Consider the following 24,260-nt stretch of genomic DNA (forward strand, 5'->3'; position numbering starts at 1 on the left):
ATACCATTTTGTGTGTATAATAACCACTGTTTACCAAAACTATCTCCTTAACAAGCCCTAAGTTGATGAGATTTATTGTATCATTAAACAGTAGTTACTTTTAAAGAACAGCAACTCCAAATTCTGGGTTTTGAGAGATGACATACTTTTCACCAGAATATTCCTGCAAAGCTGAACAACAGAAAAAAAGGAACGCTGGTTTGTGAACAATGGACAAAAACTGTTTTTGAAATATTTGTACTTCACATACACTGAGTTAAAAACTAGAGAAACAGAAAATTCTAAAGGCAAAAATTAAGAATATATGTTTTGTAAAGCAGGCCACAAATGAAGAAATAGCAATGTCACTAGACAGTCAAATTTGTAGAGACAGAAAGTAGAGTGGGGACTGCCAGGGGCCAGGAGGTGGGGGGAACTGGGGAGTTAGTGTTCAGCGGCTAGTTAATTAGTGGGTAGTTAGTCCAGTTAGTGTAGTTTTGCAAGATGAAAAGAGTTCCAGAGACGGGTGGGGGTGATGGTTGCACAACAGTGTGAACGTGCTTCTAAACTGTACACCTAAAAATGGTTAGGGTGGTCTATTTCATGTCATGTGTACTTTAGTACAATTAAAAATTTTTAAAAATTAAAGAAATAGCAAATTAGAGTGAAGATATAACATGAAAACCTTATAAATATGCACTGCAGACCTTTGTTCACCCTGGGAGAAGAGGGAGACATATAGGAAGAGCAACCGACTGGGTTTCTAGCCCTACCCGGAATAAGATTCAGGCCCCCTGGCTCTGTGCCTTCATGTGCATTCTCTGTGCTCTAGCCACATGGGCCTCCTGTCTGGCCCTCCAGAATGTCCACTTTGTTTCCACACTGGGGCCTTAGGACCTCCTTGTTCCCAGGACCTAGGATGCACTTCCCCCAGATCTTCATCCAACAAATATTTATTGAGCACTTACTATGTGCCAGGCACTGTTCTAGGCCTTTGGGAGGCGTAAGTGAGCTGCCTTCATGGAGCTGATCTTCTACAGACCATAAACAATACATTAGTAATCATTGACAAGCATAGTGAATTATGTAGTAAGTTAAGTCAATGAGGGTGACGGAAAAGAAAAAGAAAGTGGAACAGGGTAAGGAGAATCAGGTGTGCTGGAGGGTAGACAGCAATTTGAAACCGGATCATTAGGGTCAGCTTCACTGAGAAGATGACATTGGAGAAACGGTGGGAGGGACGCAAAGGAATTAGCCTTGCAAACATCTGGGGGAGCCATTCCAGGCACATGGAATTGTCCACGCAAATCCACCAGGCAGGGACCTGCTGGTGTCCACAGAGATGCATAGACAATGGGAATGACAGACTCAGACCTCAGGTAAAAAATATTAGAGTGAGTAAGCATAGTTGAAGGTGCTTGACTTCATTAGTCATCAGGAAAATGCAAATTAAGGCCTTAGTGTGATGACTCTCCATACCCGCCAGAAAGGACAGAATGTTCAGGATGAAATTACTAATGCAGGTGAGGATGTGGAGCCCCTGAAACACCCACGTGCTGCTGGAGGGAGGGTGAACTGGTACAACCACTCTGGAAAGTTCGTGGGCATTATCTGCTAATGCTGAACGCCACGTCACCCTATGACCCAGCAATTCCCTTCCAAGGGATAGACCCGAGGGAAATGCGCCCATACGTTCGCCAGAAGACATGCACGAGAATGTTCACAGCGGGACTCTTTGTAACTGTCAAAAACTAGAAACTACCCAAATGACCATCAACAGTGGAAAGGACAAATTAACACAGTGGAACACTTAGAGCAACAAGAAGGAATGAACTACTAGACCCAACCAAAGGGAATAATCTCACACACATGAGGCTGAAGCCAGACACATGGTGCATGATTCCATCTCTATGAAATTCAAGAACAGGCAAAATCCTCTATGGTGAGGGCATGTGACATAGTGGTTCCCTGGTGGGTGGGAGGGTTATGGAGCGGAATGGGCACAAGGAGTTGTTCTGCCTTTGACCCAGATCCAGATGTGGTTTTGCCAGGTCTATGCAGTTTAATATGCAGGGTGATAAAGATGTGTGCATTTTTCCTTAGGTATGTTAGACTTTTTAGAAAGATTCTTGTTGGGGGCGGGAAACAAAGTCAGGCCCGAGGATGAAGCTTTGCAATTCATCCAACAAAAGCAGGATGTGAAACCACGAGGAGCCCCTTGAGGTGTGCTGGGCTGTGACTCTCCACTCTAGTGCCTCCTTTCCCCCTGGGCCAGATCCTGAAGGATGGGGGCTGGGTCTAATTCGTGTTCATAAGAAGATTTGGAATACATTGCATAAAGGTACACAACAGATGTTTGTTGAATGAATAACAGAATGTACGGAAAGGATCCCTGCAGATGTAGATGCTCTGGAGGTCAAAGACAGTTGTGGATGTTGTCTCCAGGAACCCAGCATCGTGCCGTACAGTTTCAACACTGCTCAGTTCCTCCATACAGAGACTGAGGATGATCACTCCCCATCTCCACCCTAGAGAGTCATTGGGACATTCAAATGAAATCATTCAAAGAAAGCAGGAAGCACTTGAGCACATGGACTGTGTTCAGGTGTGCCTGATTGGCTCCCACGGTCAGAGATGAGCTTCTTCAAAAGTCTGTTCAACTCTCCTTCAACGCGATCACATTTTCATAATAACGTCTGGGGAAAAAAATGCCTATTATAAATGCCAATTTTTGAATGGAAACAAGCCAATTTTTGGACCATTTCTGATTTTAGGTGACAAGAAGGTGTCATTTGAACTACCCGCTGCCCGAAGGACTCTCACCCACTAGAAAACCCAGCCTCCGGCTCATTCCTATACTTCACTATCAAATGTGCCCTTGCCTGTTTGGGTGGCTCTACTCATAATAGACAAAGATCGGAAACAGCCCAAATGCCCTTCAACAGGTGAATAAGCAAATTGTGGTCTCTGCATATAATGGATAAAAATCAAAGAAGGAACCACTGTACATGCAACCATATGGACAAATCTTATCATTATAGGAAGTGCAGTGAACCCGAAACGAAAGGGAGAAACGGCCCTTTGCCTGAAGCTATGCGGTTTAAAAGGATAGGCTTTGTTCCTCCTGAAATGATATAGTTTTAACGGTTCTGTGCCTACTTGTGGGTCCCGTGTGCAGAGACACTAGACTCTGCCATTTGTGTATCGTTGATTATCAACGGTAAGGAGAAGCTCAGCCAAGAGCCTGGACGGCGTTTGGGTCCCCCCGCCTTCCCTTCCCCTCCAGGCAAGGGCGCACCAGTGTGGGAGTATTAAAAGGTGTTCTTTGTTTTAGGTGAAGGAGGACATCGCCAAGGTCTTACTAACCCCCGGGCATTTCTTGCTAATATACACATCCCCGCAACACAGATCCCTGGACAGAACATGTTGAGCACATTTCTGGCTGTTTTTAAGATTGCATTCCTGGGGATGTTGGGTAACTAAAGGACACTTTCTCACGAGAGGCAGTGTCGGGGCACGGTTAGGGCACAAACCAAAGGTTCACGTTGTCTAGGGTGGAATCTAGCTCTGCCACCATAAAGTGCTTGACCTTGGACAAGTTACTAAGTGCCTCCGTCTCTAAAAGTGGGAATAACAAGAGGACCTACCTCACGGGGTTGACAGTGTGAAACGAGTTAATATATGGAAAGCCCTCGGAATTGCCTAGCACACGGTAGAGACTCTCAAGTGTTTTCCTCCACTTCCTGCCTCTCCCCTTCCCCTCCCCCTAAACTGCCTCTCCTCCTCCTCCTCCCCGCTCGTCTCAACCCCTTGCTATTTTATTATTATTACCACTCCTGTGTTTTCCCTCGGTGAAATGGAGCCTCATATTGGAGCTGCTTCCCAGAGATGGTCAGGAGGCTCAGTCACTGAAAATGACGAAGACACTTCTGACTCAGCTGTGGGTTGGCAGCGGCACTGCGGGGAATGCTGAGCCTTGGCAAACTGCCCTCTGGTACGAGGTCTCACCCTCTAGTATTGAGTCTGAATTTTTAACCAATCAATGGGGGTGTCTTCATGACCATTACCTTCAGAGCTCTGTCCTCGGGGGGCGGGGTGGGGAGGGGGAATGTCCTTGTACACGCACCATGCCAGCCAGTGGCTCAAACTATTTTTGGAATTTTCCTGAACCCTTTCCCCATCGCCACCCCAATCTGAATGTAATTGCTCTCTTAACATTTCGGTGAGGTCGCTTTTTGAAAATGTTTCGGTCACACTTAGGTTTACAGTTATTTGTGCCTGAGCGCACTGCTCATCCTGGACTGCAACCCCCTTGAGGACAGGGAGCCCGTCTTACTCATTCCTCTATCCCCTGGCCCTCCCGCAGTGAGAACGCTCCCTCGATGCTGGCTTCGTTCCTAAGGGGCTTTGGGACTGTCTTTGCGAAGTTCTTTCAGCACTCACGGAACACTCTTCTGAATAGCTCCAGTGTGGCCGATCTGTGGCCTTTGGGGGTGGATGTGACTTCAGAAAAACACGGAAATTAATTCTAAGCCAAGTTTGGTGAATGAATTGAGCAAAGCAAATTCGGCCCTATAAATACGACTGGTTTCTTGTGTGGCTCCTGAGCCAGGTCTAGCTGCCAATCCCCTAGAAGCTTTCCAAAAACTCTTTTGCGTCGGGTTTTAGGTGAGGTGTGTGGAATCCCAGGAGGAGGCTGACTTCACGGCTCCGGGAGAACCGGGGGGCTGTAATGCTGAGATCGGCCACTAGAGGGGGGATGTGTTCCAGACCCCAAGGGAGCTTAGGCGATCACTCCAAGAACTTTCTATTTATAAAGACTGGCCGCCAGAGTAACTGCAGTTCACATCTCAGTATCTAGCAGAGCCGCTGGTGCCTCCACAGAACATCTCCTGAGCGCTGCCTGTGGCTGACGGAGGCGAGGCACCACCACGGGGACTCCCCAGCCACAGGCCTGAGTCAGGCCCAAGGTTGAGTCTTGCCTCCCTCCCTGACCCTCCTGGAGAAGTGACCCCTGAGACAAGTCACTGAGCACCGGGGCAGCCTCTTTCTATGACTCCGTCTGGCTTTGGCTGGCTGTGGGGACGAGCTGTGCAGGGCTGCCTGGGTCTCAGTGCGGTGACAGCGGCCAGCTCTTCAGTCACCATGGCGAAGGCTGGGAACTGAGGGGACCCGCGCTTCTGCAGCCTCGGTGGGGGCGCTCAGGTGAGTCTTGGCACTAACTCTGTCCTAGCACCTGAGCACGGTGTCCCGGAGGCAGCCACCCCCAGCTGTGGGGGACCCGGAGGTGGCCGGCGGAGCAGGGCGCTGCGGGTGGGCATCTCAGGCTGTGGAGCCTGGGCGCGCAGCGCCAGGTGGGAAGGTCCCAGCTGTGGGCCAGTGGGGATCCACTCTGCCTGGCTCATGTCACAGCTCGGGAACCGATGCCGGCAGCCAATGGTGCAGGTGACTGTCCCTCTGCATGTGTGAAGTGTGTGTACAGTTGTGCATGCCACTGGTGGGACGTGTGAAGGGACAGCTTAACATCTGCACCTTTTCAGCTTTGGGTTATGATTTAGGTTAACCATTAGCGGAGAGGGCCCCCCCCCCCTGATTTTTACTTGGTTTCGATGGGTTTAAAGCTATGCGATTCAAAGAGAAGATGCGAGCCCTGCAGAGTTAGATGCTGGAACCCAGACACACTGTGTTTGCAGCAACAGGTGAGGCTCATGCCACCTTCAGCAGGAAGATCAATCGAGTCCTTCTGCTGCCTACAGAGTGACTTGTGAGTAAGGGTCCAGATTTCGCTCTGCTCTGTATTCATGACCTCTTTTTGCAAAGGGAACCCCGAAGAGCATTGTTTCTGGGCCTGACTGGCAGGAGGGAAGCCTCAGGAACCTGGAGACGGCACCCCTCCCCTAACTGCTTGGCAGGATCAGAAGATGCCGGAGTTGGGGGGGCTTTCTCTCCGTACTCCCAGCACTAGCTCGCTGTGTACCTTTGCTCATAAAGCCCTTCCCTGTGCACTATTCCACCAGAGGCTAGCAATAACTGAGTGGCTGGCAGATGCGTTTCTCCCCCTCACAGAGGTGATAAACAAGCTCAGCGGATTGGGCCAGGTCTCGAGTAGTAGGAAGTGGCTCCAGGACAGGACCCCATGTCCTCTGAGCTCCCCCCCGCCCCCCCATAGGCCTATGTGGAACTGCCTGGGGTGGAGCTATGGATATCTGAGTGCTTCAGCTCTAAAATGTGGCATCAAGACATCCCCAAGAGGCCAGTAAGATGTCCCGTCCCTGGGGGAGGAAGGTCCCATTCTTTGACTTGAAACACCAAAGTCCAAGCTCCTCGAGCTTTCTCCGTATGTCACTTTGGCATCCACACCCTGCTCATGTTTCTGTGGTCCTGGTCCCCTCCCTTCTAGCTCTCAGATCCTCTCCTTGGCCCCAGGGCCCCACTGACCCTCCTCGCTGCCTGGTTTGGGACCCTGAGTCCCCGAGAGGGACTGATACATGCTTTCTGGACGAAGCAGCCTTGTGGCTGGGTCAGTGCCCTGGGTGGGACGCCTTTCCCTGGTGCCTCACCCTTGCCTGATATCATTGGCTCTTGCCTTTTGGGGCCTAGATTGGCTTGTCTTTAAGGTGGGAACAACACACTGATGCTACCTGCCCCCCTCATAGTGGTCCTGGGAGGGCAGAGAGATCCTGGATGAAAATGGGGTGTGTGCACACGCAAGAGGTGCAGATCATCTCTATTATCACCATGCTTGGCAGTGAGTTTGCACCTTGCTTGAGAGCACAAACTTGGCCCCAATGGCTGTAAGACCAATGATTGAAGGGTTCAAATTCCTGTCTCTCATTTCCCAAGAAAGAAAAATAGCTCAAAATAAAACCTGGGACAGACAGAACATTCTTAGGTTTCCTTCCCAAGTAACAAACATTAGCAGAGCTGGCTGAGCACTTCCAATCTCATCTCACTCACATCTGGCCTCTGCTCCGCCCCGGCCTCTCTTCTCAACAGCCTCCCCAGCCGGCTCCACCAGCCCGGGGGTGGGGAGAGGGTAGAAGAGGGGCCGCCTTACAGACACATTCCAGATAACAAGCCATGCATTCCAGCTCTGGTCCAGGAGCTGATCAGCAGAGGGGAAGGTGGAAGTGAACATGGGGCTAACCTGGCCCCAGCTCATCTCCACACCCCCACCGCCAGCATGGCAGCACCCCATCAAGCCCTGCCCAGAGGCCTGTGTGACCTCTGGGAAACAGAGCCTGTTGCCTTTGGCAGAGACAGGATTATCGCTCGCAGAAGAGACTCTGGCCTCCTGCTTTGCAGCTCCCCAGGATGGAGGCCAGAGGGAGGGGTGCTGCACTTAGTGCTTGTGAAACAAGGGAGGGTCCCCTGCAGCTTAGCAGCAGTGGAGTCGCTCAGGGGGCCCCACCTACAGGCTCATAGTGGGTGGAGGACTTGGACGGAGCATGGGTGTTGGGAGGTTAGCAAACTGGACATAACCGCAGCAGAGAAGCTGGGTGGGAGTGGTTTGGGGGCTCCAGGGAACCCCTGGGGCAGGGAGGGGAGATCCTGGCAGGGCTGTGGGCTCCCCCTGGCCCCCCTCTCCCGCAGGCTGGAAGTAAGGCCCCAGGGGCTGTGAACACCCTGCCCGTGCATGCCTGCATGCACGTGTACGTGCGTGCGTGTGCGCACCTGTGTGCAGGGCGTGTAGCATCTCGTTACGTGAAGCAGAAGCCCCTGTCCATCCTTCCTGGGCCATTGGAAGGACAGTTGTATGGCAACTGGCCAGTTCCGACCTCTTCTCAGCCCTGATGTCAGAGGTCTCTGGAGACTAACATCAAGCCATGAAAATAAGGGGTTTAGGTTTTGCTCTGCCTGCCAGAGCGGTTCAGCCAGGCTCCTCCTTCATTATCCCTATTTACTGACACGATGCCGATGCCTCCTTGGCCACTGCCTCCAAAGAGGAACTGATTGGCTGCCCCCTTCAGGCATTGTGCCCCCCACCCCACCCCACCCCATGCCACCTGCCAGGCCCCTGTCATCCCCTCCCAGGTGGTATACCCCTGGCTCAGCTCTCTGGGTCTCAGAGTTGAGTTTGCTCCACACCGGGCCTGGGACCCATCCATCCTCCCAGGGGCTTTTATCTTCCAGAGAATTTGCTCTTTAAAAATGGATTTTTGGTTCAATATCCAGATCATCCAAGAGCATCAGGACCAAAGCTAAATTTATGGCTGGAACGGAGCTGAAATTAGAAAGTAATTTGTCAAATCACCGAGCATATATGTAAGAAAGAGAATAGCAAGTGTTTTATGTAAATAAACACTGTAATTTGGCTCACAAAGGTTTTCCTTATCACACAAAGAATGCAAACATGTTGTAGAAAACCCAGAATATCCAGCAAACAAAAATAAGCACAAAATCCCCACAATCCCCACCAGAGTCTTCTAATAAAGAGCAACCCGGAACATCTCCAAATACAATCTTTCTTGTCACGTCCTCGGGACACATGTATATATTACAAAATGGGATGGCGTTGTACGCACTTATGGAAATGGTGCTGGTTTACTTCAAAGAGCATGCCATTTTCCCAAGTCAATGGGTACATTCCCGGAACACCATGGTGTAGACCCAGAGCCCCAGCCATCCGGCTTCAGGAGGTCATGCAGACACTGGCCCATCCCCCGGTCTCCGGCTGCCCAGGTCTTAGCGTCCGGGGGACTCCACCAAGGCCGCCTGCTCCTCGGGCTTGGCTGGGCGATGAATCCCTGCTGTGGTCCCACTGCACCCAGGTCCTTTGGAACACGTCAGCACATTTCCAACACAGAGCGGGAGCCCAAGTCTCTGTAATGTGTCCAAAGCTCCAGAGGCTGGGAAATCACTCCATGGGGGTCAGGAGGGTCAGCTCCTCCAGGCCTCACCAAGCATGGCCCTCAGGGCCCCTCTGCCTCAGGTTCTGGCCCCAGCCAAGGGCTGTTGAGACAAATGGATGGATCCCATGATCAGAAAGGTCCAAAGGGCCTCGGCCTTCCCAAGCACCGAGGAATTTGGGCGGGGACTCGGGAGACCTGGTGGGTGGCACCTGTCGACGAGAGGCTTCGGGTGTTCAGGCTCAGGGCTATGGGGATGGGCGCCTTGTTCTGCGCATTCATTTCTTTCTTTCTTTTTTTTTTTTTAAAGATTTTATTTATTTATTTGACAGAGAGAGACACGGCAAGAGAGGGAACACAAGCAGGGGGAGTGGGAGAGGCAGAAGCAGGCTCCCCGCTGAGCAGAGAGCCCGATGTGGGGCTCGATCCCAGGACCCTGGGATCATGACCTGAGCCGAAGGCAGACGCTTAACGACTGAGCCACCCACGCGCCCCTCTGCACATTCATTTCTGTGTCCACCTATAGTTTATTCTCTCTCTCTCTCTGTCTGTCTCCCCTGCTTCCTTCCTCCCCCTCCTCTCCCCTTATACTATTCTTCCTGCTGCTGCTGCAGGTCAGAATGGAGAACAAAGCCATGTACCTGCACACCGTGAGCGACCGGGACACCAGTTCCATCTTTGAGGAGCCCTTTGATGGCAGGAGCCTGTCTAAGCTGAACCTATGCGAGGATGGTGAGTGCCGCTGGTTTTGTCTTGCACTGCAAGACCTGCCCCGCCTCCCTACCCGACCTTGGCATTGTCCCCGGGCTGTCGTGACTGCCCCTCTAATACTTCCTACGTGGAATTTCAGGCTTTGAGAGGTCTTTTAATTCCTGCGTCTCTACAAATCTGTGTGACCTGCAAGATGTGTGTCCATTTCACAGATGAGCTGGTGGAGCTGGTGATTAAGGATCATATAGCCCGTCAGTCACAGAGGCGTTCCAGCACTGAGTCTCCTGACTCCTAGGGCAGGCTTTTTGCCTCTTTGCCTTGCTCTCTTCTGGGTGGGTCAGGCTGGGGTCAGGCAAAGGTCTCTGAGCTAGTGAGCCCAGACCTTCTCAGGTAAGGAGCCCCCAGTCCATTTCCCAAAGCATTTGTGAGGAGAGAACATACCTCGTCAAGGTGCTCATCCCCCCCCTGGGTCTGAGGCCCCAGATCACGCCCATAGGAAGGAGTTCCCCATCTCGGGCACCCACTGCATCTCTGGGAACTGGTTATTTGCTAAAACTGGAAATTCAGTGGATTCTTCTTCCAAAGGAGCTCAAAGCACCTTGCCAACAGACTGTATCCTGTGTATCCAGAGCTTGACACTTGGTAGGTGCTTAATAAATGCTTGCTACAAGAATGAACACACTCCTCTTTGCAGGGAGCAGCAGAGGAGGAGAGCATTGTCCCCACTTCAAAGCTGAAAAGAATGAAGTTTACAGAAGAGTCTCATAAAGACTTATGGCCAGTTAGGTAGAGACAGGCTGTCATAGAGTTTTCCAGAGAAATGGAACCACGGGGATATATACGTATATAAAAAGTTTTATTATGAGGAATTGGCTTACATGATTATGGAAGCTGAGGAGTCTCACGATCTCCAACTTCAGGCTGGAGACCCAGGGAAGTGGGTGGTGTAATTCAATCTGAGTCAGAAGGCTCAAGAACCAGGGGAGCCACTGGTGTAAACTGCAGTTGAGGGCTGGAGAAGATGAGATGCTATGTCCCAACTCCGCAGGCAGGCAGGAGGAAAAAGCAAATTCTTCTGCCTTTTGCTCTATTCAGGCCCTCAACTGATTGGATGAGGCCCACTCCCACTGGGGAGGGCAATCTGCTCTACCGAGCCCACCAATTCAAATGCTAATCTCATCTGGAAACACCCATAAACGCTGTTTCACCTGGCACCCATGACCAGTCAAGTTGACAGAAATCAACCACTATGCAGGCCTTTTCCAAGGCTCTTTCAAGCACCATACTTTCTCTCCACTCTGCTAGCTGCCTTTGTCTCAAAATTACTGAAGGAGAGAAATGCCTCCCCAGCCTGCTCTAACTGTGTCTCTCCTCCCACGAGGTGCTAAGTGCCGGAAGGGAAGTTGGGTAGCTCAGAGATGGAGGGGTTCTGGACAGTCTCAGCAGGAAGAGGAGACAAGCTTTGGGTTCCTGACTGATAAGCCCCCACAGCCTGCCTTAGTAAACTGCCCACCACTGTGGCTCTTCCTCTGAATTCCATTCAACAAACATATTTTGAGGATCTACCATGTGTCAAGCTAAGGGTAGGGTGCCAAGGAAGCTCCAAAGAGAAATCGAACCATCCTTGCCCTCAAAGGGCTATGATCTCAGTGGCAGGGACTGGCCTGGGGACAATCACCCATTACATAAAGTGGGCAAAAATACGTGTCAGCACGGTAGTCCCCCCTTACCTGTGGTTTTACTTTCCACGGTCTGTTCTCCACACTGAACTGTGGTCTGGAAGCAGATGATCCTCCTTCTGACCTGTTATCAGAAGGCCTTGTGTCATTCACCTCACTTCATCTCGTCATGTAGCCATTTTATCCTCACGTCACAAGAAGATGGGTGAGTGTAGTATAATGAGATATTTTGAGAGAGAGAGAGAGGCCACATTCACATAACTTTTATTACAGTATATTGTTATGAATGTTCTATTATTCATTATTGTTGTCAATCTCCTGCTGTGCCTGATCTATAAATTAAGCTTTACCAGAGTGTGTATATATAGGGAAAAAAACATAGTACATATAGGGTGTGGTACTCTCCGTGGCTTTGGGCATCCACTGGGGGTCTTGGGAGTATCCCCCATGGGTAAGGGGGGACTACTATACTGAAGTTAGGAGAAGCTTTTGCAGAAAAGACTTTAAAGACTGAACACAATTTTGTAAGGGAAGAGGAGGGTAGGGAAATGTGTCACCAGCTATGTCGCACCAAGCCGGGCCAGTGTTCCTGTCAGGTTACTGCTGCCTGGGAACCCTGGGTCACTGGCCAGTGCTCAGTACTCCCACGTCAGCAGAGGCCAAGCTGGTTTTCACGCCCTTGATCCCGCCTTCTCCCTACCAGCCCCTCAGAAAAGAGGACTGGCTTGGCCAGAAAGAACTGGGGTACAGAACAGTGGGGGAGGCTGGAGGACCACCAGGGCCAGCCTGGGGTGCCAGTCGGGGCAGGGCAGGAACCCCAGGGCAGGGAGAGGCCAAGGGTGCGAAGTGTCACCAGGCCTCATACCCCTTACATCATCTTGCTGTCTCTTTTTCTGCACCCCAGGTTTTAAAAGACCATTTGGACCAGAAGGACTGAAAATAACAGTAGTCTCAGCCACCGTACCTTCCAGGCCCCCCAGCGGGGAGGAGATCCGATCAGAGGACAATTTTAGAGCCCTGCCAATAAAAGTCCTCAGGGGTCCCCTGAGGCCTGGCACCCCTGAAGTGCAGACACAAGTTGGAAGATGTGAGGTGGAGGCTGACTTAGCCCTCCAGGGCCATGTGACCTGAGCGGGTCACATCCCTCTCTGGGCCTCCATGTGTGCCAAATGGGGGCAGGGCAGAGGGGAGGTCTCTGTGGGGTTCTGTCCAGTTCTAGAATTCTGTGCATCAAAACAGACCTGGTCTTTGCACATAGTAGGTGCTCACTAATTACTTATTGGATGAATGAATGAATGAATGAATGGACACCGGGTTCTTGAAATCTAAAGGTGGCAAAACAAATACATTCTAAGCCCGATCTCTAAATTGCCTGGTCTCCCCCACTCTTCAGGGATCTGGCCTCCAGCCATTGGGTGGGGGGTCGGCATGAGGAACCCAGAGAGACCAGAGTGTTGAGATGAAATCAGCCATCGAAGCTCGTGGGTTTCTGGTTTGACTTTTTCCCCCTTCCCTTTCATTTCTAGGAGGAAACCAGTGAGCTCTGACTTGGGGAAATTCAAGCCAGATTGGATCTGTTTCCCCAGGATTTTGTTCTTTGATCCTCATCTCTGGAGAGTGTACCTGGAGAGGGAGAGGAAGGGCTGTGGGGGGCAGAGGGAGGCTGATGGGAAAGCAGAGGGTGGGCAGAGATGGGGAAAGGGAGGGAGGCCCGAGCCGCCTCATGGGCCCTGAGGAGATTTAAACCGGTAACCTCTGGTAGGCCTTGCAGGGGCTCCGAGTCCCTTCCAGGATTTTCCCCTTGAAGGAAAGGAGATGGGGGGGAGGTGGTGTCTCCAATTGGCCCTGGGGTTATTAGGATCTGGGGAAGCAAAGTTGCAAAAATGCAGCATAGATATTAAGGTGTAACTCAGACTTGAGTGCAGGTGGGACTTCACAGACATGAGGGCGTAAACTTGTTATTTCAGAGAGGAGGCACTGAGAACCCTCCTCCCCTCCTGTCCCTCCCCCTCCCCCCTCCGTTCCTAACTTGTCTTCTCTTTCCCTCCTACCCTGTCTTTCTCTCTCCCCTTCTTTCTCCTGTAGCAGGTGAGAGGGGAGGGGGAGGGGGGGCTGTTACCTGCCTTGGTTCCTCTGTCCCCTCCAAGAGGCCATCTCGCCCAGCTCCTGCATGGTGCAACCCCACATCCTGCAAGGCGCACGCCCACAGCCCCTGCTCCCCCACATCTTGGGACCTCCTCCCTCCCCGCACCCCTTGTTGGGCCATGTCTCAGGACCCTGCCTCCTCCCTTGGGTCTGAGCTGTCAGCATCCCCATCGGAGCCCCCTGTTGATGGGCAGGCCCCAAGGGCAGGGCGGCCTCCCCTCTGTGCCACCAGGGGGAATAGCTTCCTTTCCAACTGTCTTGCTGGGATTGCATGGAAGGACTGATGGCAGAAGGCGACCTCCAAGGTCCCTGAGCCCAGCCTCCTATGACCTCCTCGATCACTTCTACCTCCCTTTGAACAGTAACCCAAATAGGGGCCAGCTGGACCCGCTTGTCCCTCTCCCCCCCTTCACTCCCTCTTCCCCTCTGCTCTCACCTCCCCCCCCTACCCCCCCACCCCCGCCCCTCCGTGTGGCCTTTCTTTTCCTGCCTGCGTAGCTGTAGGCCTCTTGGGTCTGACGCCAGGAGGGGGAGGAGGCGGAGGACGGGGTGTGGGTGGTGTTTGGCTGGGCCTGGCTCCTCCACGGTCCTTCCTGAGGGCCAGAGAGAGGTGTTAGTGTCAGAAAAATATTATAGTCATGCTCACCCCGCAGCCTCAGACACTCCACCACGCTCACGGCGTCATCCAGCGGCCGCAAATGGGAGGCTCGCGGAGGTAATGAGTTACACATGTTCCGGGCTGCGCCCCGCGCCTGCAGCCAGGCTGCTTGCTGAGTGTAGGGCCCGAGCCCCCTGCTCCGGCATTCCTTCCCCATAAAATTAAATTATTCTCCTCGGGGAACCCCCTCATCTGCCTTCTCATCAATCAGATCGCCCTGGTTCATCTTGGCGCAGCTCAGGGCTGCCGGGCAGCCGCCCAAGGTCAGGGGTGGGTTTCCTGGGCGGGTCTGGCTGGGGCCTCCTTGCTGAGGGTCACCGCCCTCTACAGGTTAGAGAATCAGGCACTGGAGCCGGAGGAGAGCTGAGGTATTAACGGTTGCGGCACCGTGGTGCTCTCGGGGGTGTGCCCAAGAGCACAGAGCAAAGCGCTGCTCCATCCGTCCGTGGTCGTGGTCACCGGGTGGCCAGGCTGGGTCCTGGGTCTCTCTTGCCCAATGGACTGCCCCTCTGTGAGATGGGGAACAGCCTGGGGAGGTGACAGGAGCCTGGACATTGCAGTTTGGCCGGTCTGGGCTCGGTGCAAGGGTGTCTTGTGTTTGCCCCCCTCCCCCATTCCCACAGGCTACCCTTCACCCCACTCTCTGCCTCGCTGGGTTGGCCACTGGGGAGCGGCCCTGGCAGGAGGTAGAAGGATGGAAGACAGGGAGGGTTGAATATTTATTCTCCCAGGTCCTGCCTTAAGGGGTCATCTTGGGCTGCCTGTGTCCCTCCACCCAAGGTCACAGCCCCTTATAAGCCATCCTCTCCACACGGTTTTTTCCTTCCAGGTTCCAGCAACTGTTCCCCTCCTTGACCCTGGGGGCTGGGAGTGGTCACATCCAGATGGCACCACTCTAACCTTGGTGGGCATTTCACACCCTGGCCACACTTTGCACATATTCCTTGATTAAATCCTGTAAAGTGTCTTATTTTGACTGGGCCATCTGTTTCCCTGGGGCCTTGACTTTCTAATCCTCAGTGTTGCCATCTACAAAATGGGAATAATGTTACCTCACAAGAGCCATGGGAGAATCAGGTGACATAACCCACGTAAAGCACCTTGTGCACAGTAGACTCTCGATACACATTTCACTTCCCTGCCCTTTGGGGAGTCCCTTGTAAATCCTGGGGAAGTGAGGAAGAAGGAGAGCGATAGAGGAGGAGGTCAGGAGCAACTGCGGGCCCCCAGGGTCTCCCAGGAAACACCCGCATCACTTCTCAGGGTATCTTAAGGCTGGTTCTCACCTTCTGCTAAAGAAAGCAGAGTTTTGGTTAGTGGGCTCCCTTGTGAAGCCTAGATTTTCAGGGAAATCAAACAAAGTCTTTTAGTCCTTGTCCCCAGATAGCGGAATCTATAAGAAATGTTCTAGATCCCGAGGGCTGCTGGTTCTGGGGCACGTGTGAGTCTATCCATTCCCTACCCTGATCAGAGGCAGGAGGCTCCGAAGGGCCTTCCGGAGGTTTGCCACCAGAAGAACCAAGGGATGGGTTTCATTGTCCGTGGGTGGAGGCTGGTGTCTTGTGGAGGGAAGATGAGAGCAGCTCAGAGGCCCCAAGGGCTCCCGGCATAAGGGGGCACAAAAGGAGCTTCTGTGCCCCCAGCCCCTTAACTACGGCATGTTTCATGTAGCATTACTCTAGGGAGTGAGGGCAGTGAGGATGGCTCCGAGGGGAATGGCGCTGACCTGTCCCCTGGCCTGGCACACTCCAGAGTAGGGGTGCTGGGAGGAGGTCTGTGGGGTCAGCAGCTCCATACGTGGGAAGGGAGCTGCAGGAGATGCCCTGAGTGGAGGGGTACTGAGTCAGGGCATGGCTATTCCTCATCACATCACCCACTTCTCCCCACCCAGGGACCCTGCTCAGGTGGTTCCTGGCCTCCATTCCCTTGCTCATTCTTTCATTCATTCACTCATTTTTTCATCCTCATCTTTCAATAAGAAAGGTGACTTGCAGGCCCCCTACAGGGCCTTTGCACTAGCTATGTGCAGGGAGAGGTGCCAGGAGGCATGAGACATGGCCCTGCCCTCTGTCATTTCACTGTCACTGTGGTTAGCCTGTCCCCTGCCCTTCCCTGCTCTGCCCACGGTAGACCAGCACAACATCAATCCACATGCAAAGTTTACTTACCTAGAGGTAATCCGGTGGGAAAGACACTCAGGCTTTGGACCACGCGGTTGGTGCAGAGCACATATAGCCTCGCTCTCCCCAGGTACCTAATCCAAACTTAACATCTTTAATGGTCTTGTCTTCTCCATTGCGGGGATGGCATTGCAGGGTGGTGAAACCACGCTCTGGAGCCAGACAGGCTGGATTCCAACTCCAGCGCTGCTGCGTGCTGGCTGGGAAGCCGTGCACCCCTCCTTAGCCTCAGCTTCCCCTCCTCTAGACAATGAGCTAATAGCCCCCGACTCAGGGTTATTATAAGGGTTACCTGAGTTATTCCACATCAAGTCCTTGTAACAGTGCCCGATATATACCGAGAACTCCATCCATGTTTGATCTTAGGAGAAGTTTGGTTGCATCCCTCTATTTGTCTTCTTCCACCCTGGGGCCTGTCCAAGGCACCCTACTTCCTCCACATTCTCTGTTCTCAGTCTCCAGGATGGTGAGCTTCATTCCTACCTCGTTCCCAAGTTTATCTGGTGTTGATTCCTGGTGTCAGACAATAAACAGCATGATTGCTGCCCCCTGAGTCTAGAAGCCCTGGCTTCTCTCTGTCTCTTTCCCAGGCCTTTGGCCTGGCCTTCTTGGTCCTTGTCAGCCCCTCCCTTCACACTGTGCTGCAGCTGTGTGCACTTGAGTCCCTCTGGACCATAAGCCCCTTGAGTGCAGATGCTGTCTGCCTTGAATTCATCTTAATATTCCCAACACCTAGCACTGTGTCTTGCATATGTCAGGTACCATTGCTTGTTGAATGAATGCAACATATTCTTGTTCACCAAATCCATAAGTACCAGGTGAAGGAATGCTTAAAGAGGTGAGTCTAAGACAAAAGCAACAGTGACTTCTTTCATCCTAAGATGGCAGGTTTTATGGTGCTGCTGGTGCATGCAGAAATAAAAGGTCATGGTTCCTGCCCTCAAGGGACTTGAAGTCCCCTGAAGACACAGACAGGTAGACCAGTCCTGCATTATAATTTGATTCATGCTCTAATGGAATTGGGTGCAAAGTATAAATAGAGGGGAGAAGAAGGAGCCCTAAGTCTGCCTTGGGGAGGAAGGAAGGCATCCTGCAGGAATAGCTGCTAGAGTGAAATGTGGAAGGGCAGACAGCAGTATGCCTGCTAGAAAGGGCAGAGAAGGGTTTCCCGGTCAAGGGAGGTAGCACAGAGCTCAGGCTGTGGAGGGACAGTGGTAGGAGGCCCTGAACGTTCACTTTTTGAGCTCTGCTAGGCCAGGCACTGCTCTAAGCATTTGACAAGTGTGAGCTCATCTGATCCTTATATCAACCAGTGAAATGAGTCCTGTTATTAGAGCCAAGTGATATCTGAGGACACCAAGGCTCAGAGACCTGGTAACGCCTGAGCTCACAGTTAGGAGGGAATGGTGTCTTTGTTCAGTGGGGCTGCTATGGCAATACCACAGACTGGGTGGCCTATAAACAACAGATATTTGTTTCTCACAGTTCTGGGGGTGAGAGGTCCAAGTTCAAGGCAGATTCCGTGTCTGGTGAAGACCCTCTTAGCTGGCCTCTTCATAGATGGCCATCCTCTCATTGTCCTAACATAGTGGAAGGGGAGAGGGGGCTATCTGTGGTCTCTTCTGTGAGAGCACGGATCCCATTCATGACTCTACCCTCATGACCTGATCACCTCCCACAGGCCTTACCTCCAATTATCATCATGTTGGCTGCAACATATGAATTTGGGGGGATACAAACATTCAATATATAGTGATTGGAGTCAGGATTAACTGACTCTACAGCCCACACTCTTAATTATATTGAAGCTAAAGCCAAGTCATGGAAGGTCTTCTGTAGCATACATAGGAATTTGGGTCTCTAGAGGCAATAGGAAGCCAGCAAAGGGTTTCAAAGTAGCGAAAGGATAAGGTCTGATTTCCATTTTAAGATGGTCACTCTAGCTGTAGTAGGACATTCGATTTTCCAGCAATTACCTCTGCTGGGCCATTTCAGTGGAGTGGGAGAGAAGCCAGAGTGCAGTGGATTAAGTCTGTCTTGAGAGAGAGGGTGAGGACACAATGCAGACTCTGCTTTCGAGGAAGGGAGGAGGCTAAATGGAGTGGGTCCAGAACAGAACAGGAGGAGAAGAATTGGATGCAGTGGGTACCTACGATTCTTTCAAGAAGTTCTGCTGTTCAAGAGGACAGAGAAATGGAGGGGAATGGAGGTCAAGAAAGATGTTTATTTTAAGATGGAAGAAAGAGTATGGTTTATGCTGATGGAGTGATACTGTGCAGAGGGAAACACTGGCTAAGTAGATGTGCTGGAATTATGTCCTTGAGTAAGTACGAGAAGGAATCTGATGTGAGTCAGGGGTGTTGGCTCAGGCAAGAGCACAGATGCTTTGACTCCAGTGACCAAAGGGAAGGCAAAGTGCTAGGGCCTGGACCCCAGTGGTTACAGTATGGGGGGAGTTTAAGGAAAGTTCTTTTCTTTTTTTTTTTTAAAGATTTTATTTATTTATTTGACAGAGAGAGACACAGCGAGAGAGGGAACACAAGCAGGAGGAGCGGGAAAGGGAGAACCAGACTCCCCGCAGAGCAGGGAGCCCGATGCGGGGCTCAATCCCAGGACCCTGGGATCATGACCTGAGCCGAAGGCAGACGCTCAACCAACTGAGCCACCCAGGTGCCCCTAAGGAAAGCTCTCTTCTTATTGCTTCTGTTTTTTCAACTGGGAAAGCAAAGATGGAGGAGGAGAGATGAGACAGGTGTCCAGGGATGAGTGTATCGTTGGCCTAGGAACAGGTAGCAAGCCTCCTGGATGGGTCTAGTGGTCATGAGCTTTAAGCCAGCCCAGCAAGCATGGTGCCATGGGTTTCTGTTTCCGGCTATGCTCAGCTATGTGGATGGAAATGCAGAGTCGCACGCAGAGTTAGCTCTAACCAGATTTAGTTTTGCCAAGTGTGAGATGCCAGAGAGGGGCAGGGGATTGAGGGTGTGTCGAGCAAGTGAGGAGCGCAAATCATGGAATGTAAATGGGACAAGGAGGGAAGGAAGGACTGAGGGGGGCGTGGAGAGACAGGGGGGGGGGGGGGGGGGGGGGGGGGGGGGGGAAGGGTCCAGGGTGCAGTCAGGAAGTACCAGAGTCAGAGTTCTCGAGGGAGCCCCCCTCAGGAAGACGGGGGAGGTGGTAATTACCCAGGACATTTGAAATGGGGATTAAGAAAGGGTTTCAATTATTGATAAAACCAATAGAAATGGAATGTGAGCCACATCTGCAATTTTAAACTTTCTAGTAGCCACACAAAAAGGTGGAGACACAGATGAAACTCATTTAGGTACGGTAATATATTTTATTTGCTCTAACATATCCAAAATATTATCATTTTGATATGTAATCACTATAAAAAAACGATTGAAGTATTTCTATTTTTTTTTCCATGCTGAGCCTTCTCAATCCAGTGTGTATTTTGCATTTTAAGCCCGGCTCAGTTTGGCCCACATTTCAAGTGCGTCAGGGTGGAGGTTGAAATCAAGAGAGGAAAGGTCAGGAGGAGTTTGAAATGGAGGCTGAGAGAGAGCGAGAGTGAGCGCAGAGAGGGGAAGGGTGAGCAGATGTCCCTTAGCAATGAGAAGTGTGCAGCTGCGATGTGAGAGTCCAAGATGGGGAGGAGAGAAGAGAGAGAGAACGTTCTGGAAATAGCAGCGAGGAGCAAAGAAAAATACCTACTGCACCCTTAGTCCAGTTGTATGAGAAGGGGAGGGAGAAAGCCACACTTGGGAAGGCAAGGGAAACAGGTTTCAATGAAAACAAAAAGAAGAAAGTGAAAGAAATGTTCAGACCAGAGGTTGGCAAAATTAGAGATTTTTTTTAGATGACCGGCTGGGAGGTCCAACGGCTGCACCGTGGGAAGGTTTCAGTAACTGGGCAGGGAAACGGTCAAAGGAGGATAAAAAAAGGCTGTTTGGGGATTTTTGTGGGTGATGGGGAGTCCTGAGGGTTCTGGGGCTTCTGTGGGGCTGCTGGAAGCCAAGATCCAGGACTCAGTGAGACTGGTCATGCTGGTGTTAGGGCAGAAATGGATGGTGAGGCTGTGTTTGTAGGAGGGTTCTTGCCAGGAGCACACAGAGCCCTAGGGCAACCTCTCTGCCCACCCGGGTGGTGTGTGGGCAGGGCTGGGGGGGCTTTGTCCTGCAGCATCAGGAGCTCTGGAGTTCATTTTGGCTCTTGTGGAGGCGAGAAAGTCAGGGGAAGCCAGGGGACGTGGCGGGGCCTGTAGCAGGGTGGTGAGAAGTGATCATAACGGAGTGATCATACGGGGGCTCCCCTTGGGTGGGCACGTGGCACAGGCAGGCACTTGTGCTCAGGGCCTCAGTATATGTCTCCATTCAACCTCAGTATATATTATTATCCCCAGTTTGTGGATGAGAAGGTGAAGTCTTCGGTGAGGTCAGTTGCCCAAGGTCACCCAGCCAGTCAGAGGCGGGGCCTCGATTGAAATGAGCCGGCTTGTCTGGTCCTTAAACCCCACCCCTCTGCGCAGCTCAACCCGTTCCCTCCCGCGCCAGGCCTTGGGGCCCCCGTAAGATCAAGAGCCGTGCTGGTGGCAGCGAGGGCTAGGAGTGTGGATTCTTGGGAGTTTAAGGTTTCGGAGGTGGAGACATTCTGGGTGAGGACGAAGCCAGGGTGGGGCCGTGGGAATAATGGCAGTGACGCAGGAGACAGATGGAATGAATTATTCCAAGAGGTGACACTGGCAGGAAATAGATATAAATGCAAAGAGCCTTGGACAAGAGCACGGGGACAGGGTCTTAAATGGCTTCAGAGGGAAGCCTGGGACATGAATCTCAGGGCAGACCTCGGGTTGGATAAGTGCCCCGCCCTCCGAAGCACGCCTGCCCCCACTACCTCTTGGGACTTCTGGCCTGGAGTCTACCCTCCACGTGCAGATTCCGCCATGGGGTTTGAAAGATATAAACACAGCTGTGAGGACGGGGCCCAGCTCCACACGTGGTTGCTGGTTAACCTAAGGCTCACAGAGCTGATGGGGGCGTGTCATGGTCCCAGCCTCCACGCAGTGTCCTGAAGCCTTTGTGCTCCCGGGCCTTCCCACTTCCTGCTTTCTGGCTTGAGATCCATTCAAGCCAAGAAACCCAAGATGTTCCAAGTGCCTTGTCTTTAGAAAGTGCTGTTAAGGGAAGAGGCTGCTGGGGAGGGGCTGGCTGCAGGCCTCTTCTGACACCTGGGTGTGGGTTAGTTTCTATCATCCACCTGTCACCTTGGGGAGCACAAGGAATCTAACTGATGGAGGAGGGACTAGGAAAAGAGAACATACTAGAGACCCAAAGGGGGCTGATGTCAGCAATCAGATCAGGAGGGGCAGACTGAAGAGAATTACTAAGGGCAAGGGAAACTGAGGACAAGCTTTCCCGGTGAGGGCCATACACTCCAGTTTGCACGAACGGTCTTGGTCTATGCCCTCTCCTTCTGCACAGTTCGCTCTTAAAAAGTGTCTCTGTTGGAAGGTGATCTCATGGTTTGTCCACAAGTGAAAGTGAGCTTGACCTTGTCCCCCTTGCCCAGTGAGTTGTATTTCGGCCTCTTGGTCGTCCAGTCCTGTTCAACCTCTGTATACTCTGCCAAGTGTGGGAATTCATTTCTTCCCTGCAGAGTTATGATGACCCCGTAGCTCTGACCGAAGGACATCTCTTAAGATGTAAATGTAACATCTGAAGTATGTTAAGCATTTCCAGGGTGTCCAGGGGGAGTTGCTTTTAACATGTAGGCTTATATTGGGGGTCCCCGAAGGGCGCTGATGGATAAAGATGAGAAGGGAGCTGTCTTGCCAGTGGTTGGATGTGGACATGAGAAGAGCCTGCCCTCCTGCCTTGCAGATGCCCAGGGCCGCCTCTGGGATCTTTGGCTTGTTGAACGTGCCCTTTCCCTGCCCTCTGCAGATGGTCCTCCTGGTAAAGGAGTTCTGTTTTGTGGTCAGGAATTAAAAAATGGGTGTTCTCACTACTCTATTTCTGGATAAGTTTTCAAAGCTCCAACGTTGTGTTTGTGGCTAGTTTAGATCCTAGATTCTAGGAGGTGACGCACCTTTTTTTTTGAGGGGCAAAATTCCATCACTGAAGGAAACCCAGAAATGGAACAGCACCTGGATACCAAGGTGAATTGAGTGGTTGGGGGATCAGTCCTACCACAAGCTCCCTGGTTGCAGTTCCTGTGTTGGGGTAAAGCTGAGATAAGGCAGACAGCCACGGGGTTCTCCTGCACGCTCTTCATGTTCTCCTGCATGTTGTTGTCATCAGTCTTGGCACGGGCTAGCTGAGGGACAGAGAGCTTCCCTTTCCATGGCCAGACTAATTGGTTCATGCAGATGGAGTCCGGGAATCGGCAGTCTTAGCCACTACATCTTGCTCAAGAAATGGTGGCTGAGGGGGGTGGGAGGGATGGGGTGGCTGGGTGATAGACATTGGGGAGGGTATGTGTTATGGTGAGCACTGTGAATTGTGCAAGACTGTTGAATCACAGATCTGTACTTCTGAAACAAATAATGCAACATATGGTAAGAAAAAAGAAAAAGAAGAAGATAGCAGGAGGGGAAGAATGAAGGGGAGTAAGTCGGAGGGGGAGACGAACCATGAGAGAGGATGGACTCTGAAAAACAAACTGAGGGTTCTAGAGGGGAGGGGGGTGGGGGGATGGGTTAGCCTGGTGATGGGTATTAAAGAGGGCACATTCTGCGTGGAGCACTGGGTGTTATGCACAAACAATGAATCATGGAACACTACATCAAAAACTAATGATGTAATGTATGGTGATTAACATAACAATAAAAAATTAAAAAAAAAAGAAATGGTGGCTGAATGAACGAATAAACTGTCCTTAGGTTCCTTTCCCTAACTTCCCCATCATGTACACCAGGACCCCAATCCTGGACCTCACATCTCCTCCTTTTGGCAAGGCTGAAACATCCCAGCCCTGCCACTTTTTTTTTGTTTTTAACATTTTATCAGAGAGAGAGAAAGAGAATGAGCACGAGAGTGAGAGAGAGCATGAGTTGGGAGAGGGTCAGAGGGAGAGAGAGAAGCAGGCTTCCAGGTGAGCAGGGAGCCCGATGTGGGGCTCAATCCCAGGACCCTGGAATCATGACCTGAGCTGAAGGCAGACATTTAACAGACTGAGCCACCCAGGCGCCCCGCAGCCCTGCCACTTTGGGTCAATAACCTAACCTTTCTGAGGCTCAACTGTATCATCTATAAAACAGAAGTAATAATACCTGTCTTTGTGATTGTTGTTGTGCTTAGAATTAATGTTATCTAAGCACCTAGCCCAGAATAGGTGCCTGGTGGGATAGCAGCTGTTATTCTGTTGTGACTTATTGTTGGAGGTTCCACAGCCATTTTAAAATGTAGGCTTTGGGGAGCCTGGGTGTCTCAGTCGGTTAAGCGTCTGCCTTCAGCTCAGGTTATGATCTGAGGGTCCTGGGATCAAGCGCCACGTCGGGCTCCCTGCTCAGTGAGAAGCCTGCTTTTCCCTCTCCTTCTGCCTTCTTGTGCTCTCTCTCTGTCTCTCTCTGTTAAATAAATAAATAAAATCTTTAAAAAATTAAAATAAAATTTAGGCTTTATTATTATTCACGTATGGTGAGGCCAACAGGTCAGGGGAGGACTGCCATTGAACAGGTGGTTTGTGGGGGCCTGGATGGCTGTCAGTCGTTTAAGCGTCTGACTCTTGATTTCAGCTCAGCTCATGATCTCAGGATTGGGAGATGGAGCCCCACATCAGGCTCCAAGCTGAGCATGAAGTCTGCTTAAGATTCTCCCCCGCTCTCCCTTTGCCCCTCTCCATCTGCTTGCTCTCTCTCTTTAAAAAAAAATTAAAAAGAAATAACTCTTTAAAAAAAAAAAGATAGTTTATTGCTCACAGCACCCCATGCCACGGGAGGGGGTTGGGTGGGTGAGGCAGTGAGCAAGCTTGGGATGCAATAGCTTGAATAATTTCAGCGGACTCTGGGACCTACGGCTGTCTCTGGTTGTCTGATACCTGGCCCTGGGCTGAAAGGGCA

General features: G+C 51.5%; 1 protein-coding gene across 3 annotated transcripts in view; it reads left to right on the forward strand.

The window, feature by feature from the left end:
* The first annotated feature begins 4,787 nt into the window (after positions 1–4,787).
* The window catches only part of SCARA5 (scavenger receptor class A member 5), a 150,623-nt gene continuing 131,150 nt past the window's right edge, over positions 4,788–24,260 (forward strand). The window contains exons 1-2 of one of the 3 annotated variants that reach the window (XM_073892548.1): positions 4,788–5,184; positions 9,443–9,560. In XM_073892548.1, the coding sequence (XP_073748649.1) occupies positions 9,449–9,560 (112 nt within the window). In that variant the 5' untranslated portion in view covers positions 4,788–5,184; positions 9,443–9,448. The remainder of the gene's footprint in view (positions 5,185–9,442; positions 9,561–24,260) is intronic. The other 2 variants (XM_025874025.2, XM_073892547.1) reach the window with 2 other exon arrangements.

This window comes from Callorhinus ursinus, unplaced genomic scaffold, assembly GCF_003265705.2.
Source record: "Callorhinus ursinus isolate GAN/ISIS: 27379988/994484 unplaced genomic scaffold, GSC_fseal_2.0 scaffold4, whole genome shotgun sequence".
In the NCBI taxonomy this organism is placed as follows: domain Eukaryota; kingdom Metazoa; phylum Chordata; class Mammalia; order Carnivora; family Otariidae; genus Callorhinus; species Callorhinus ursinus.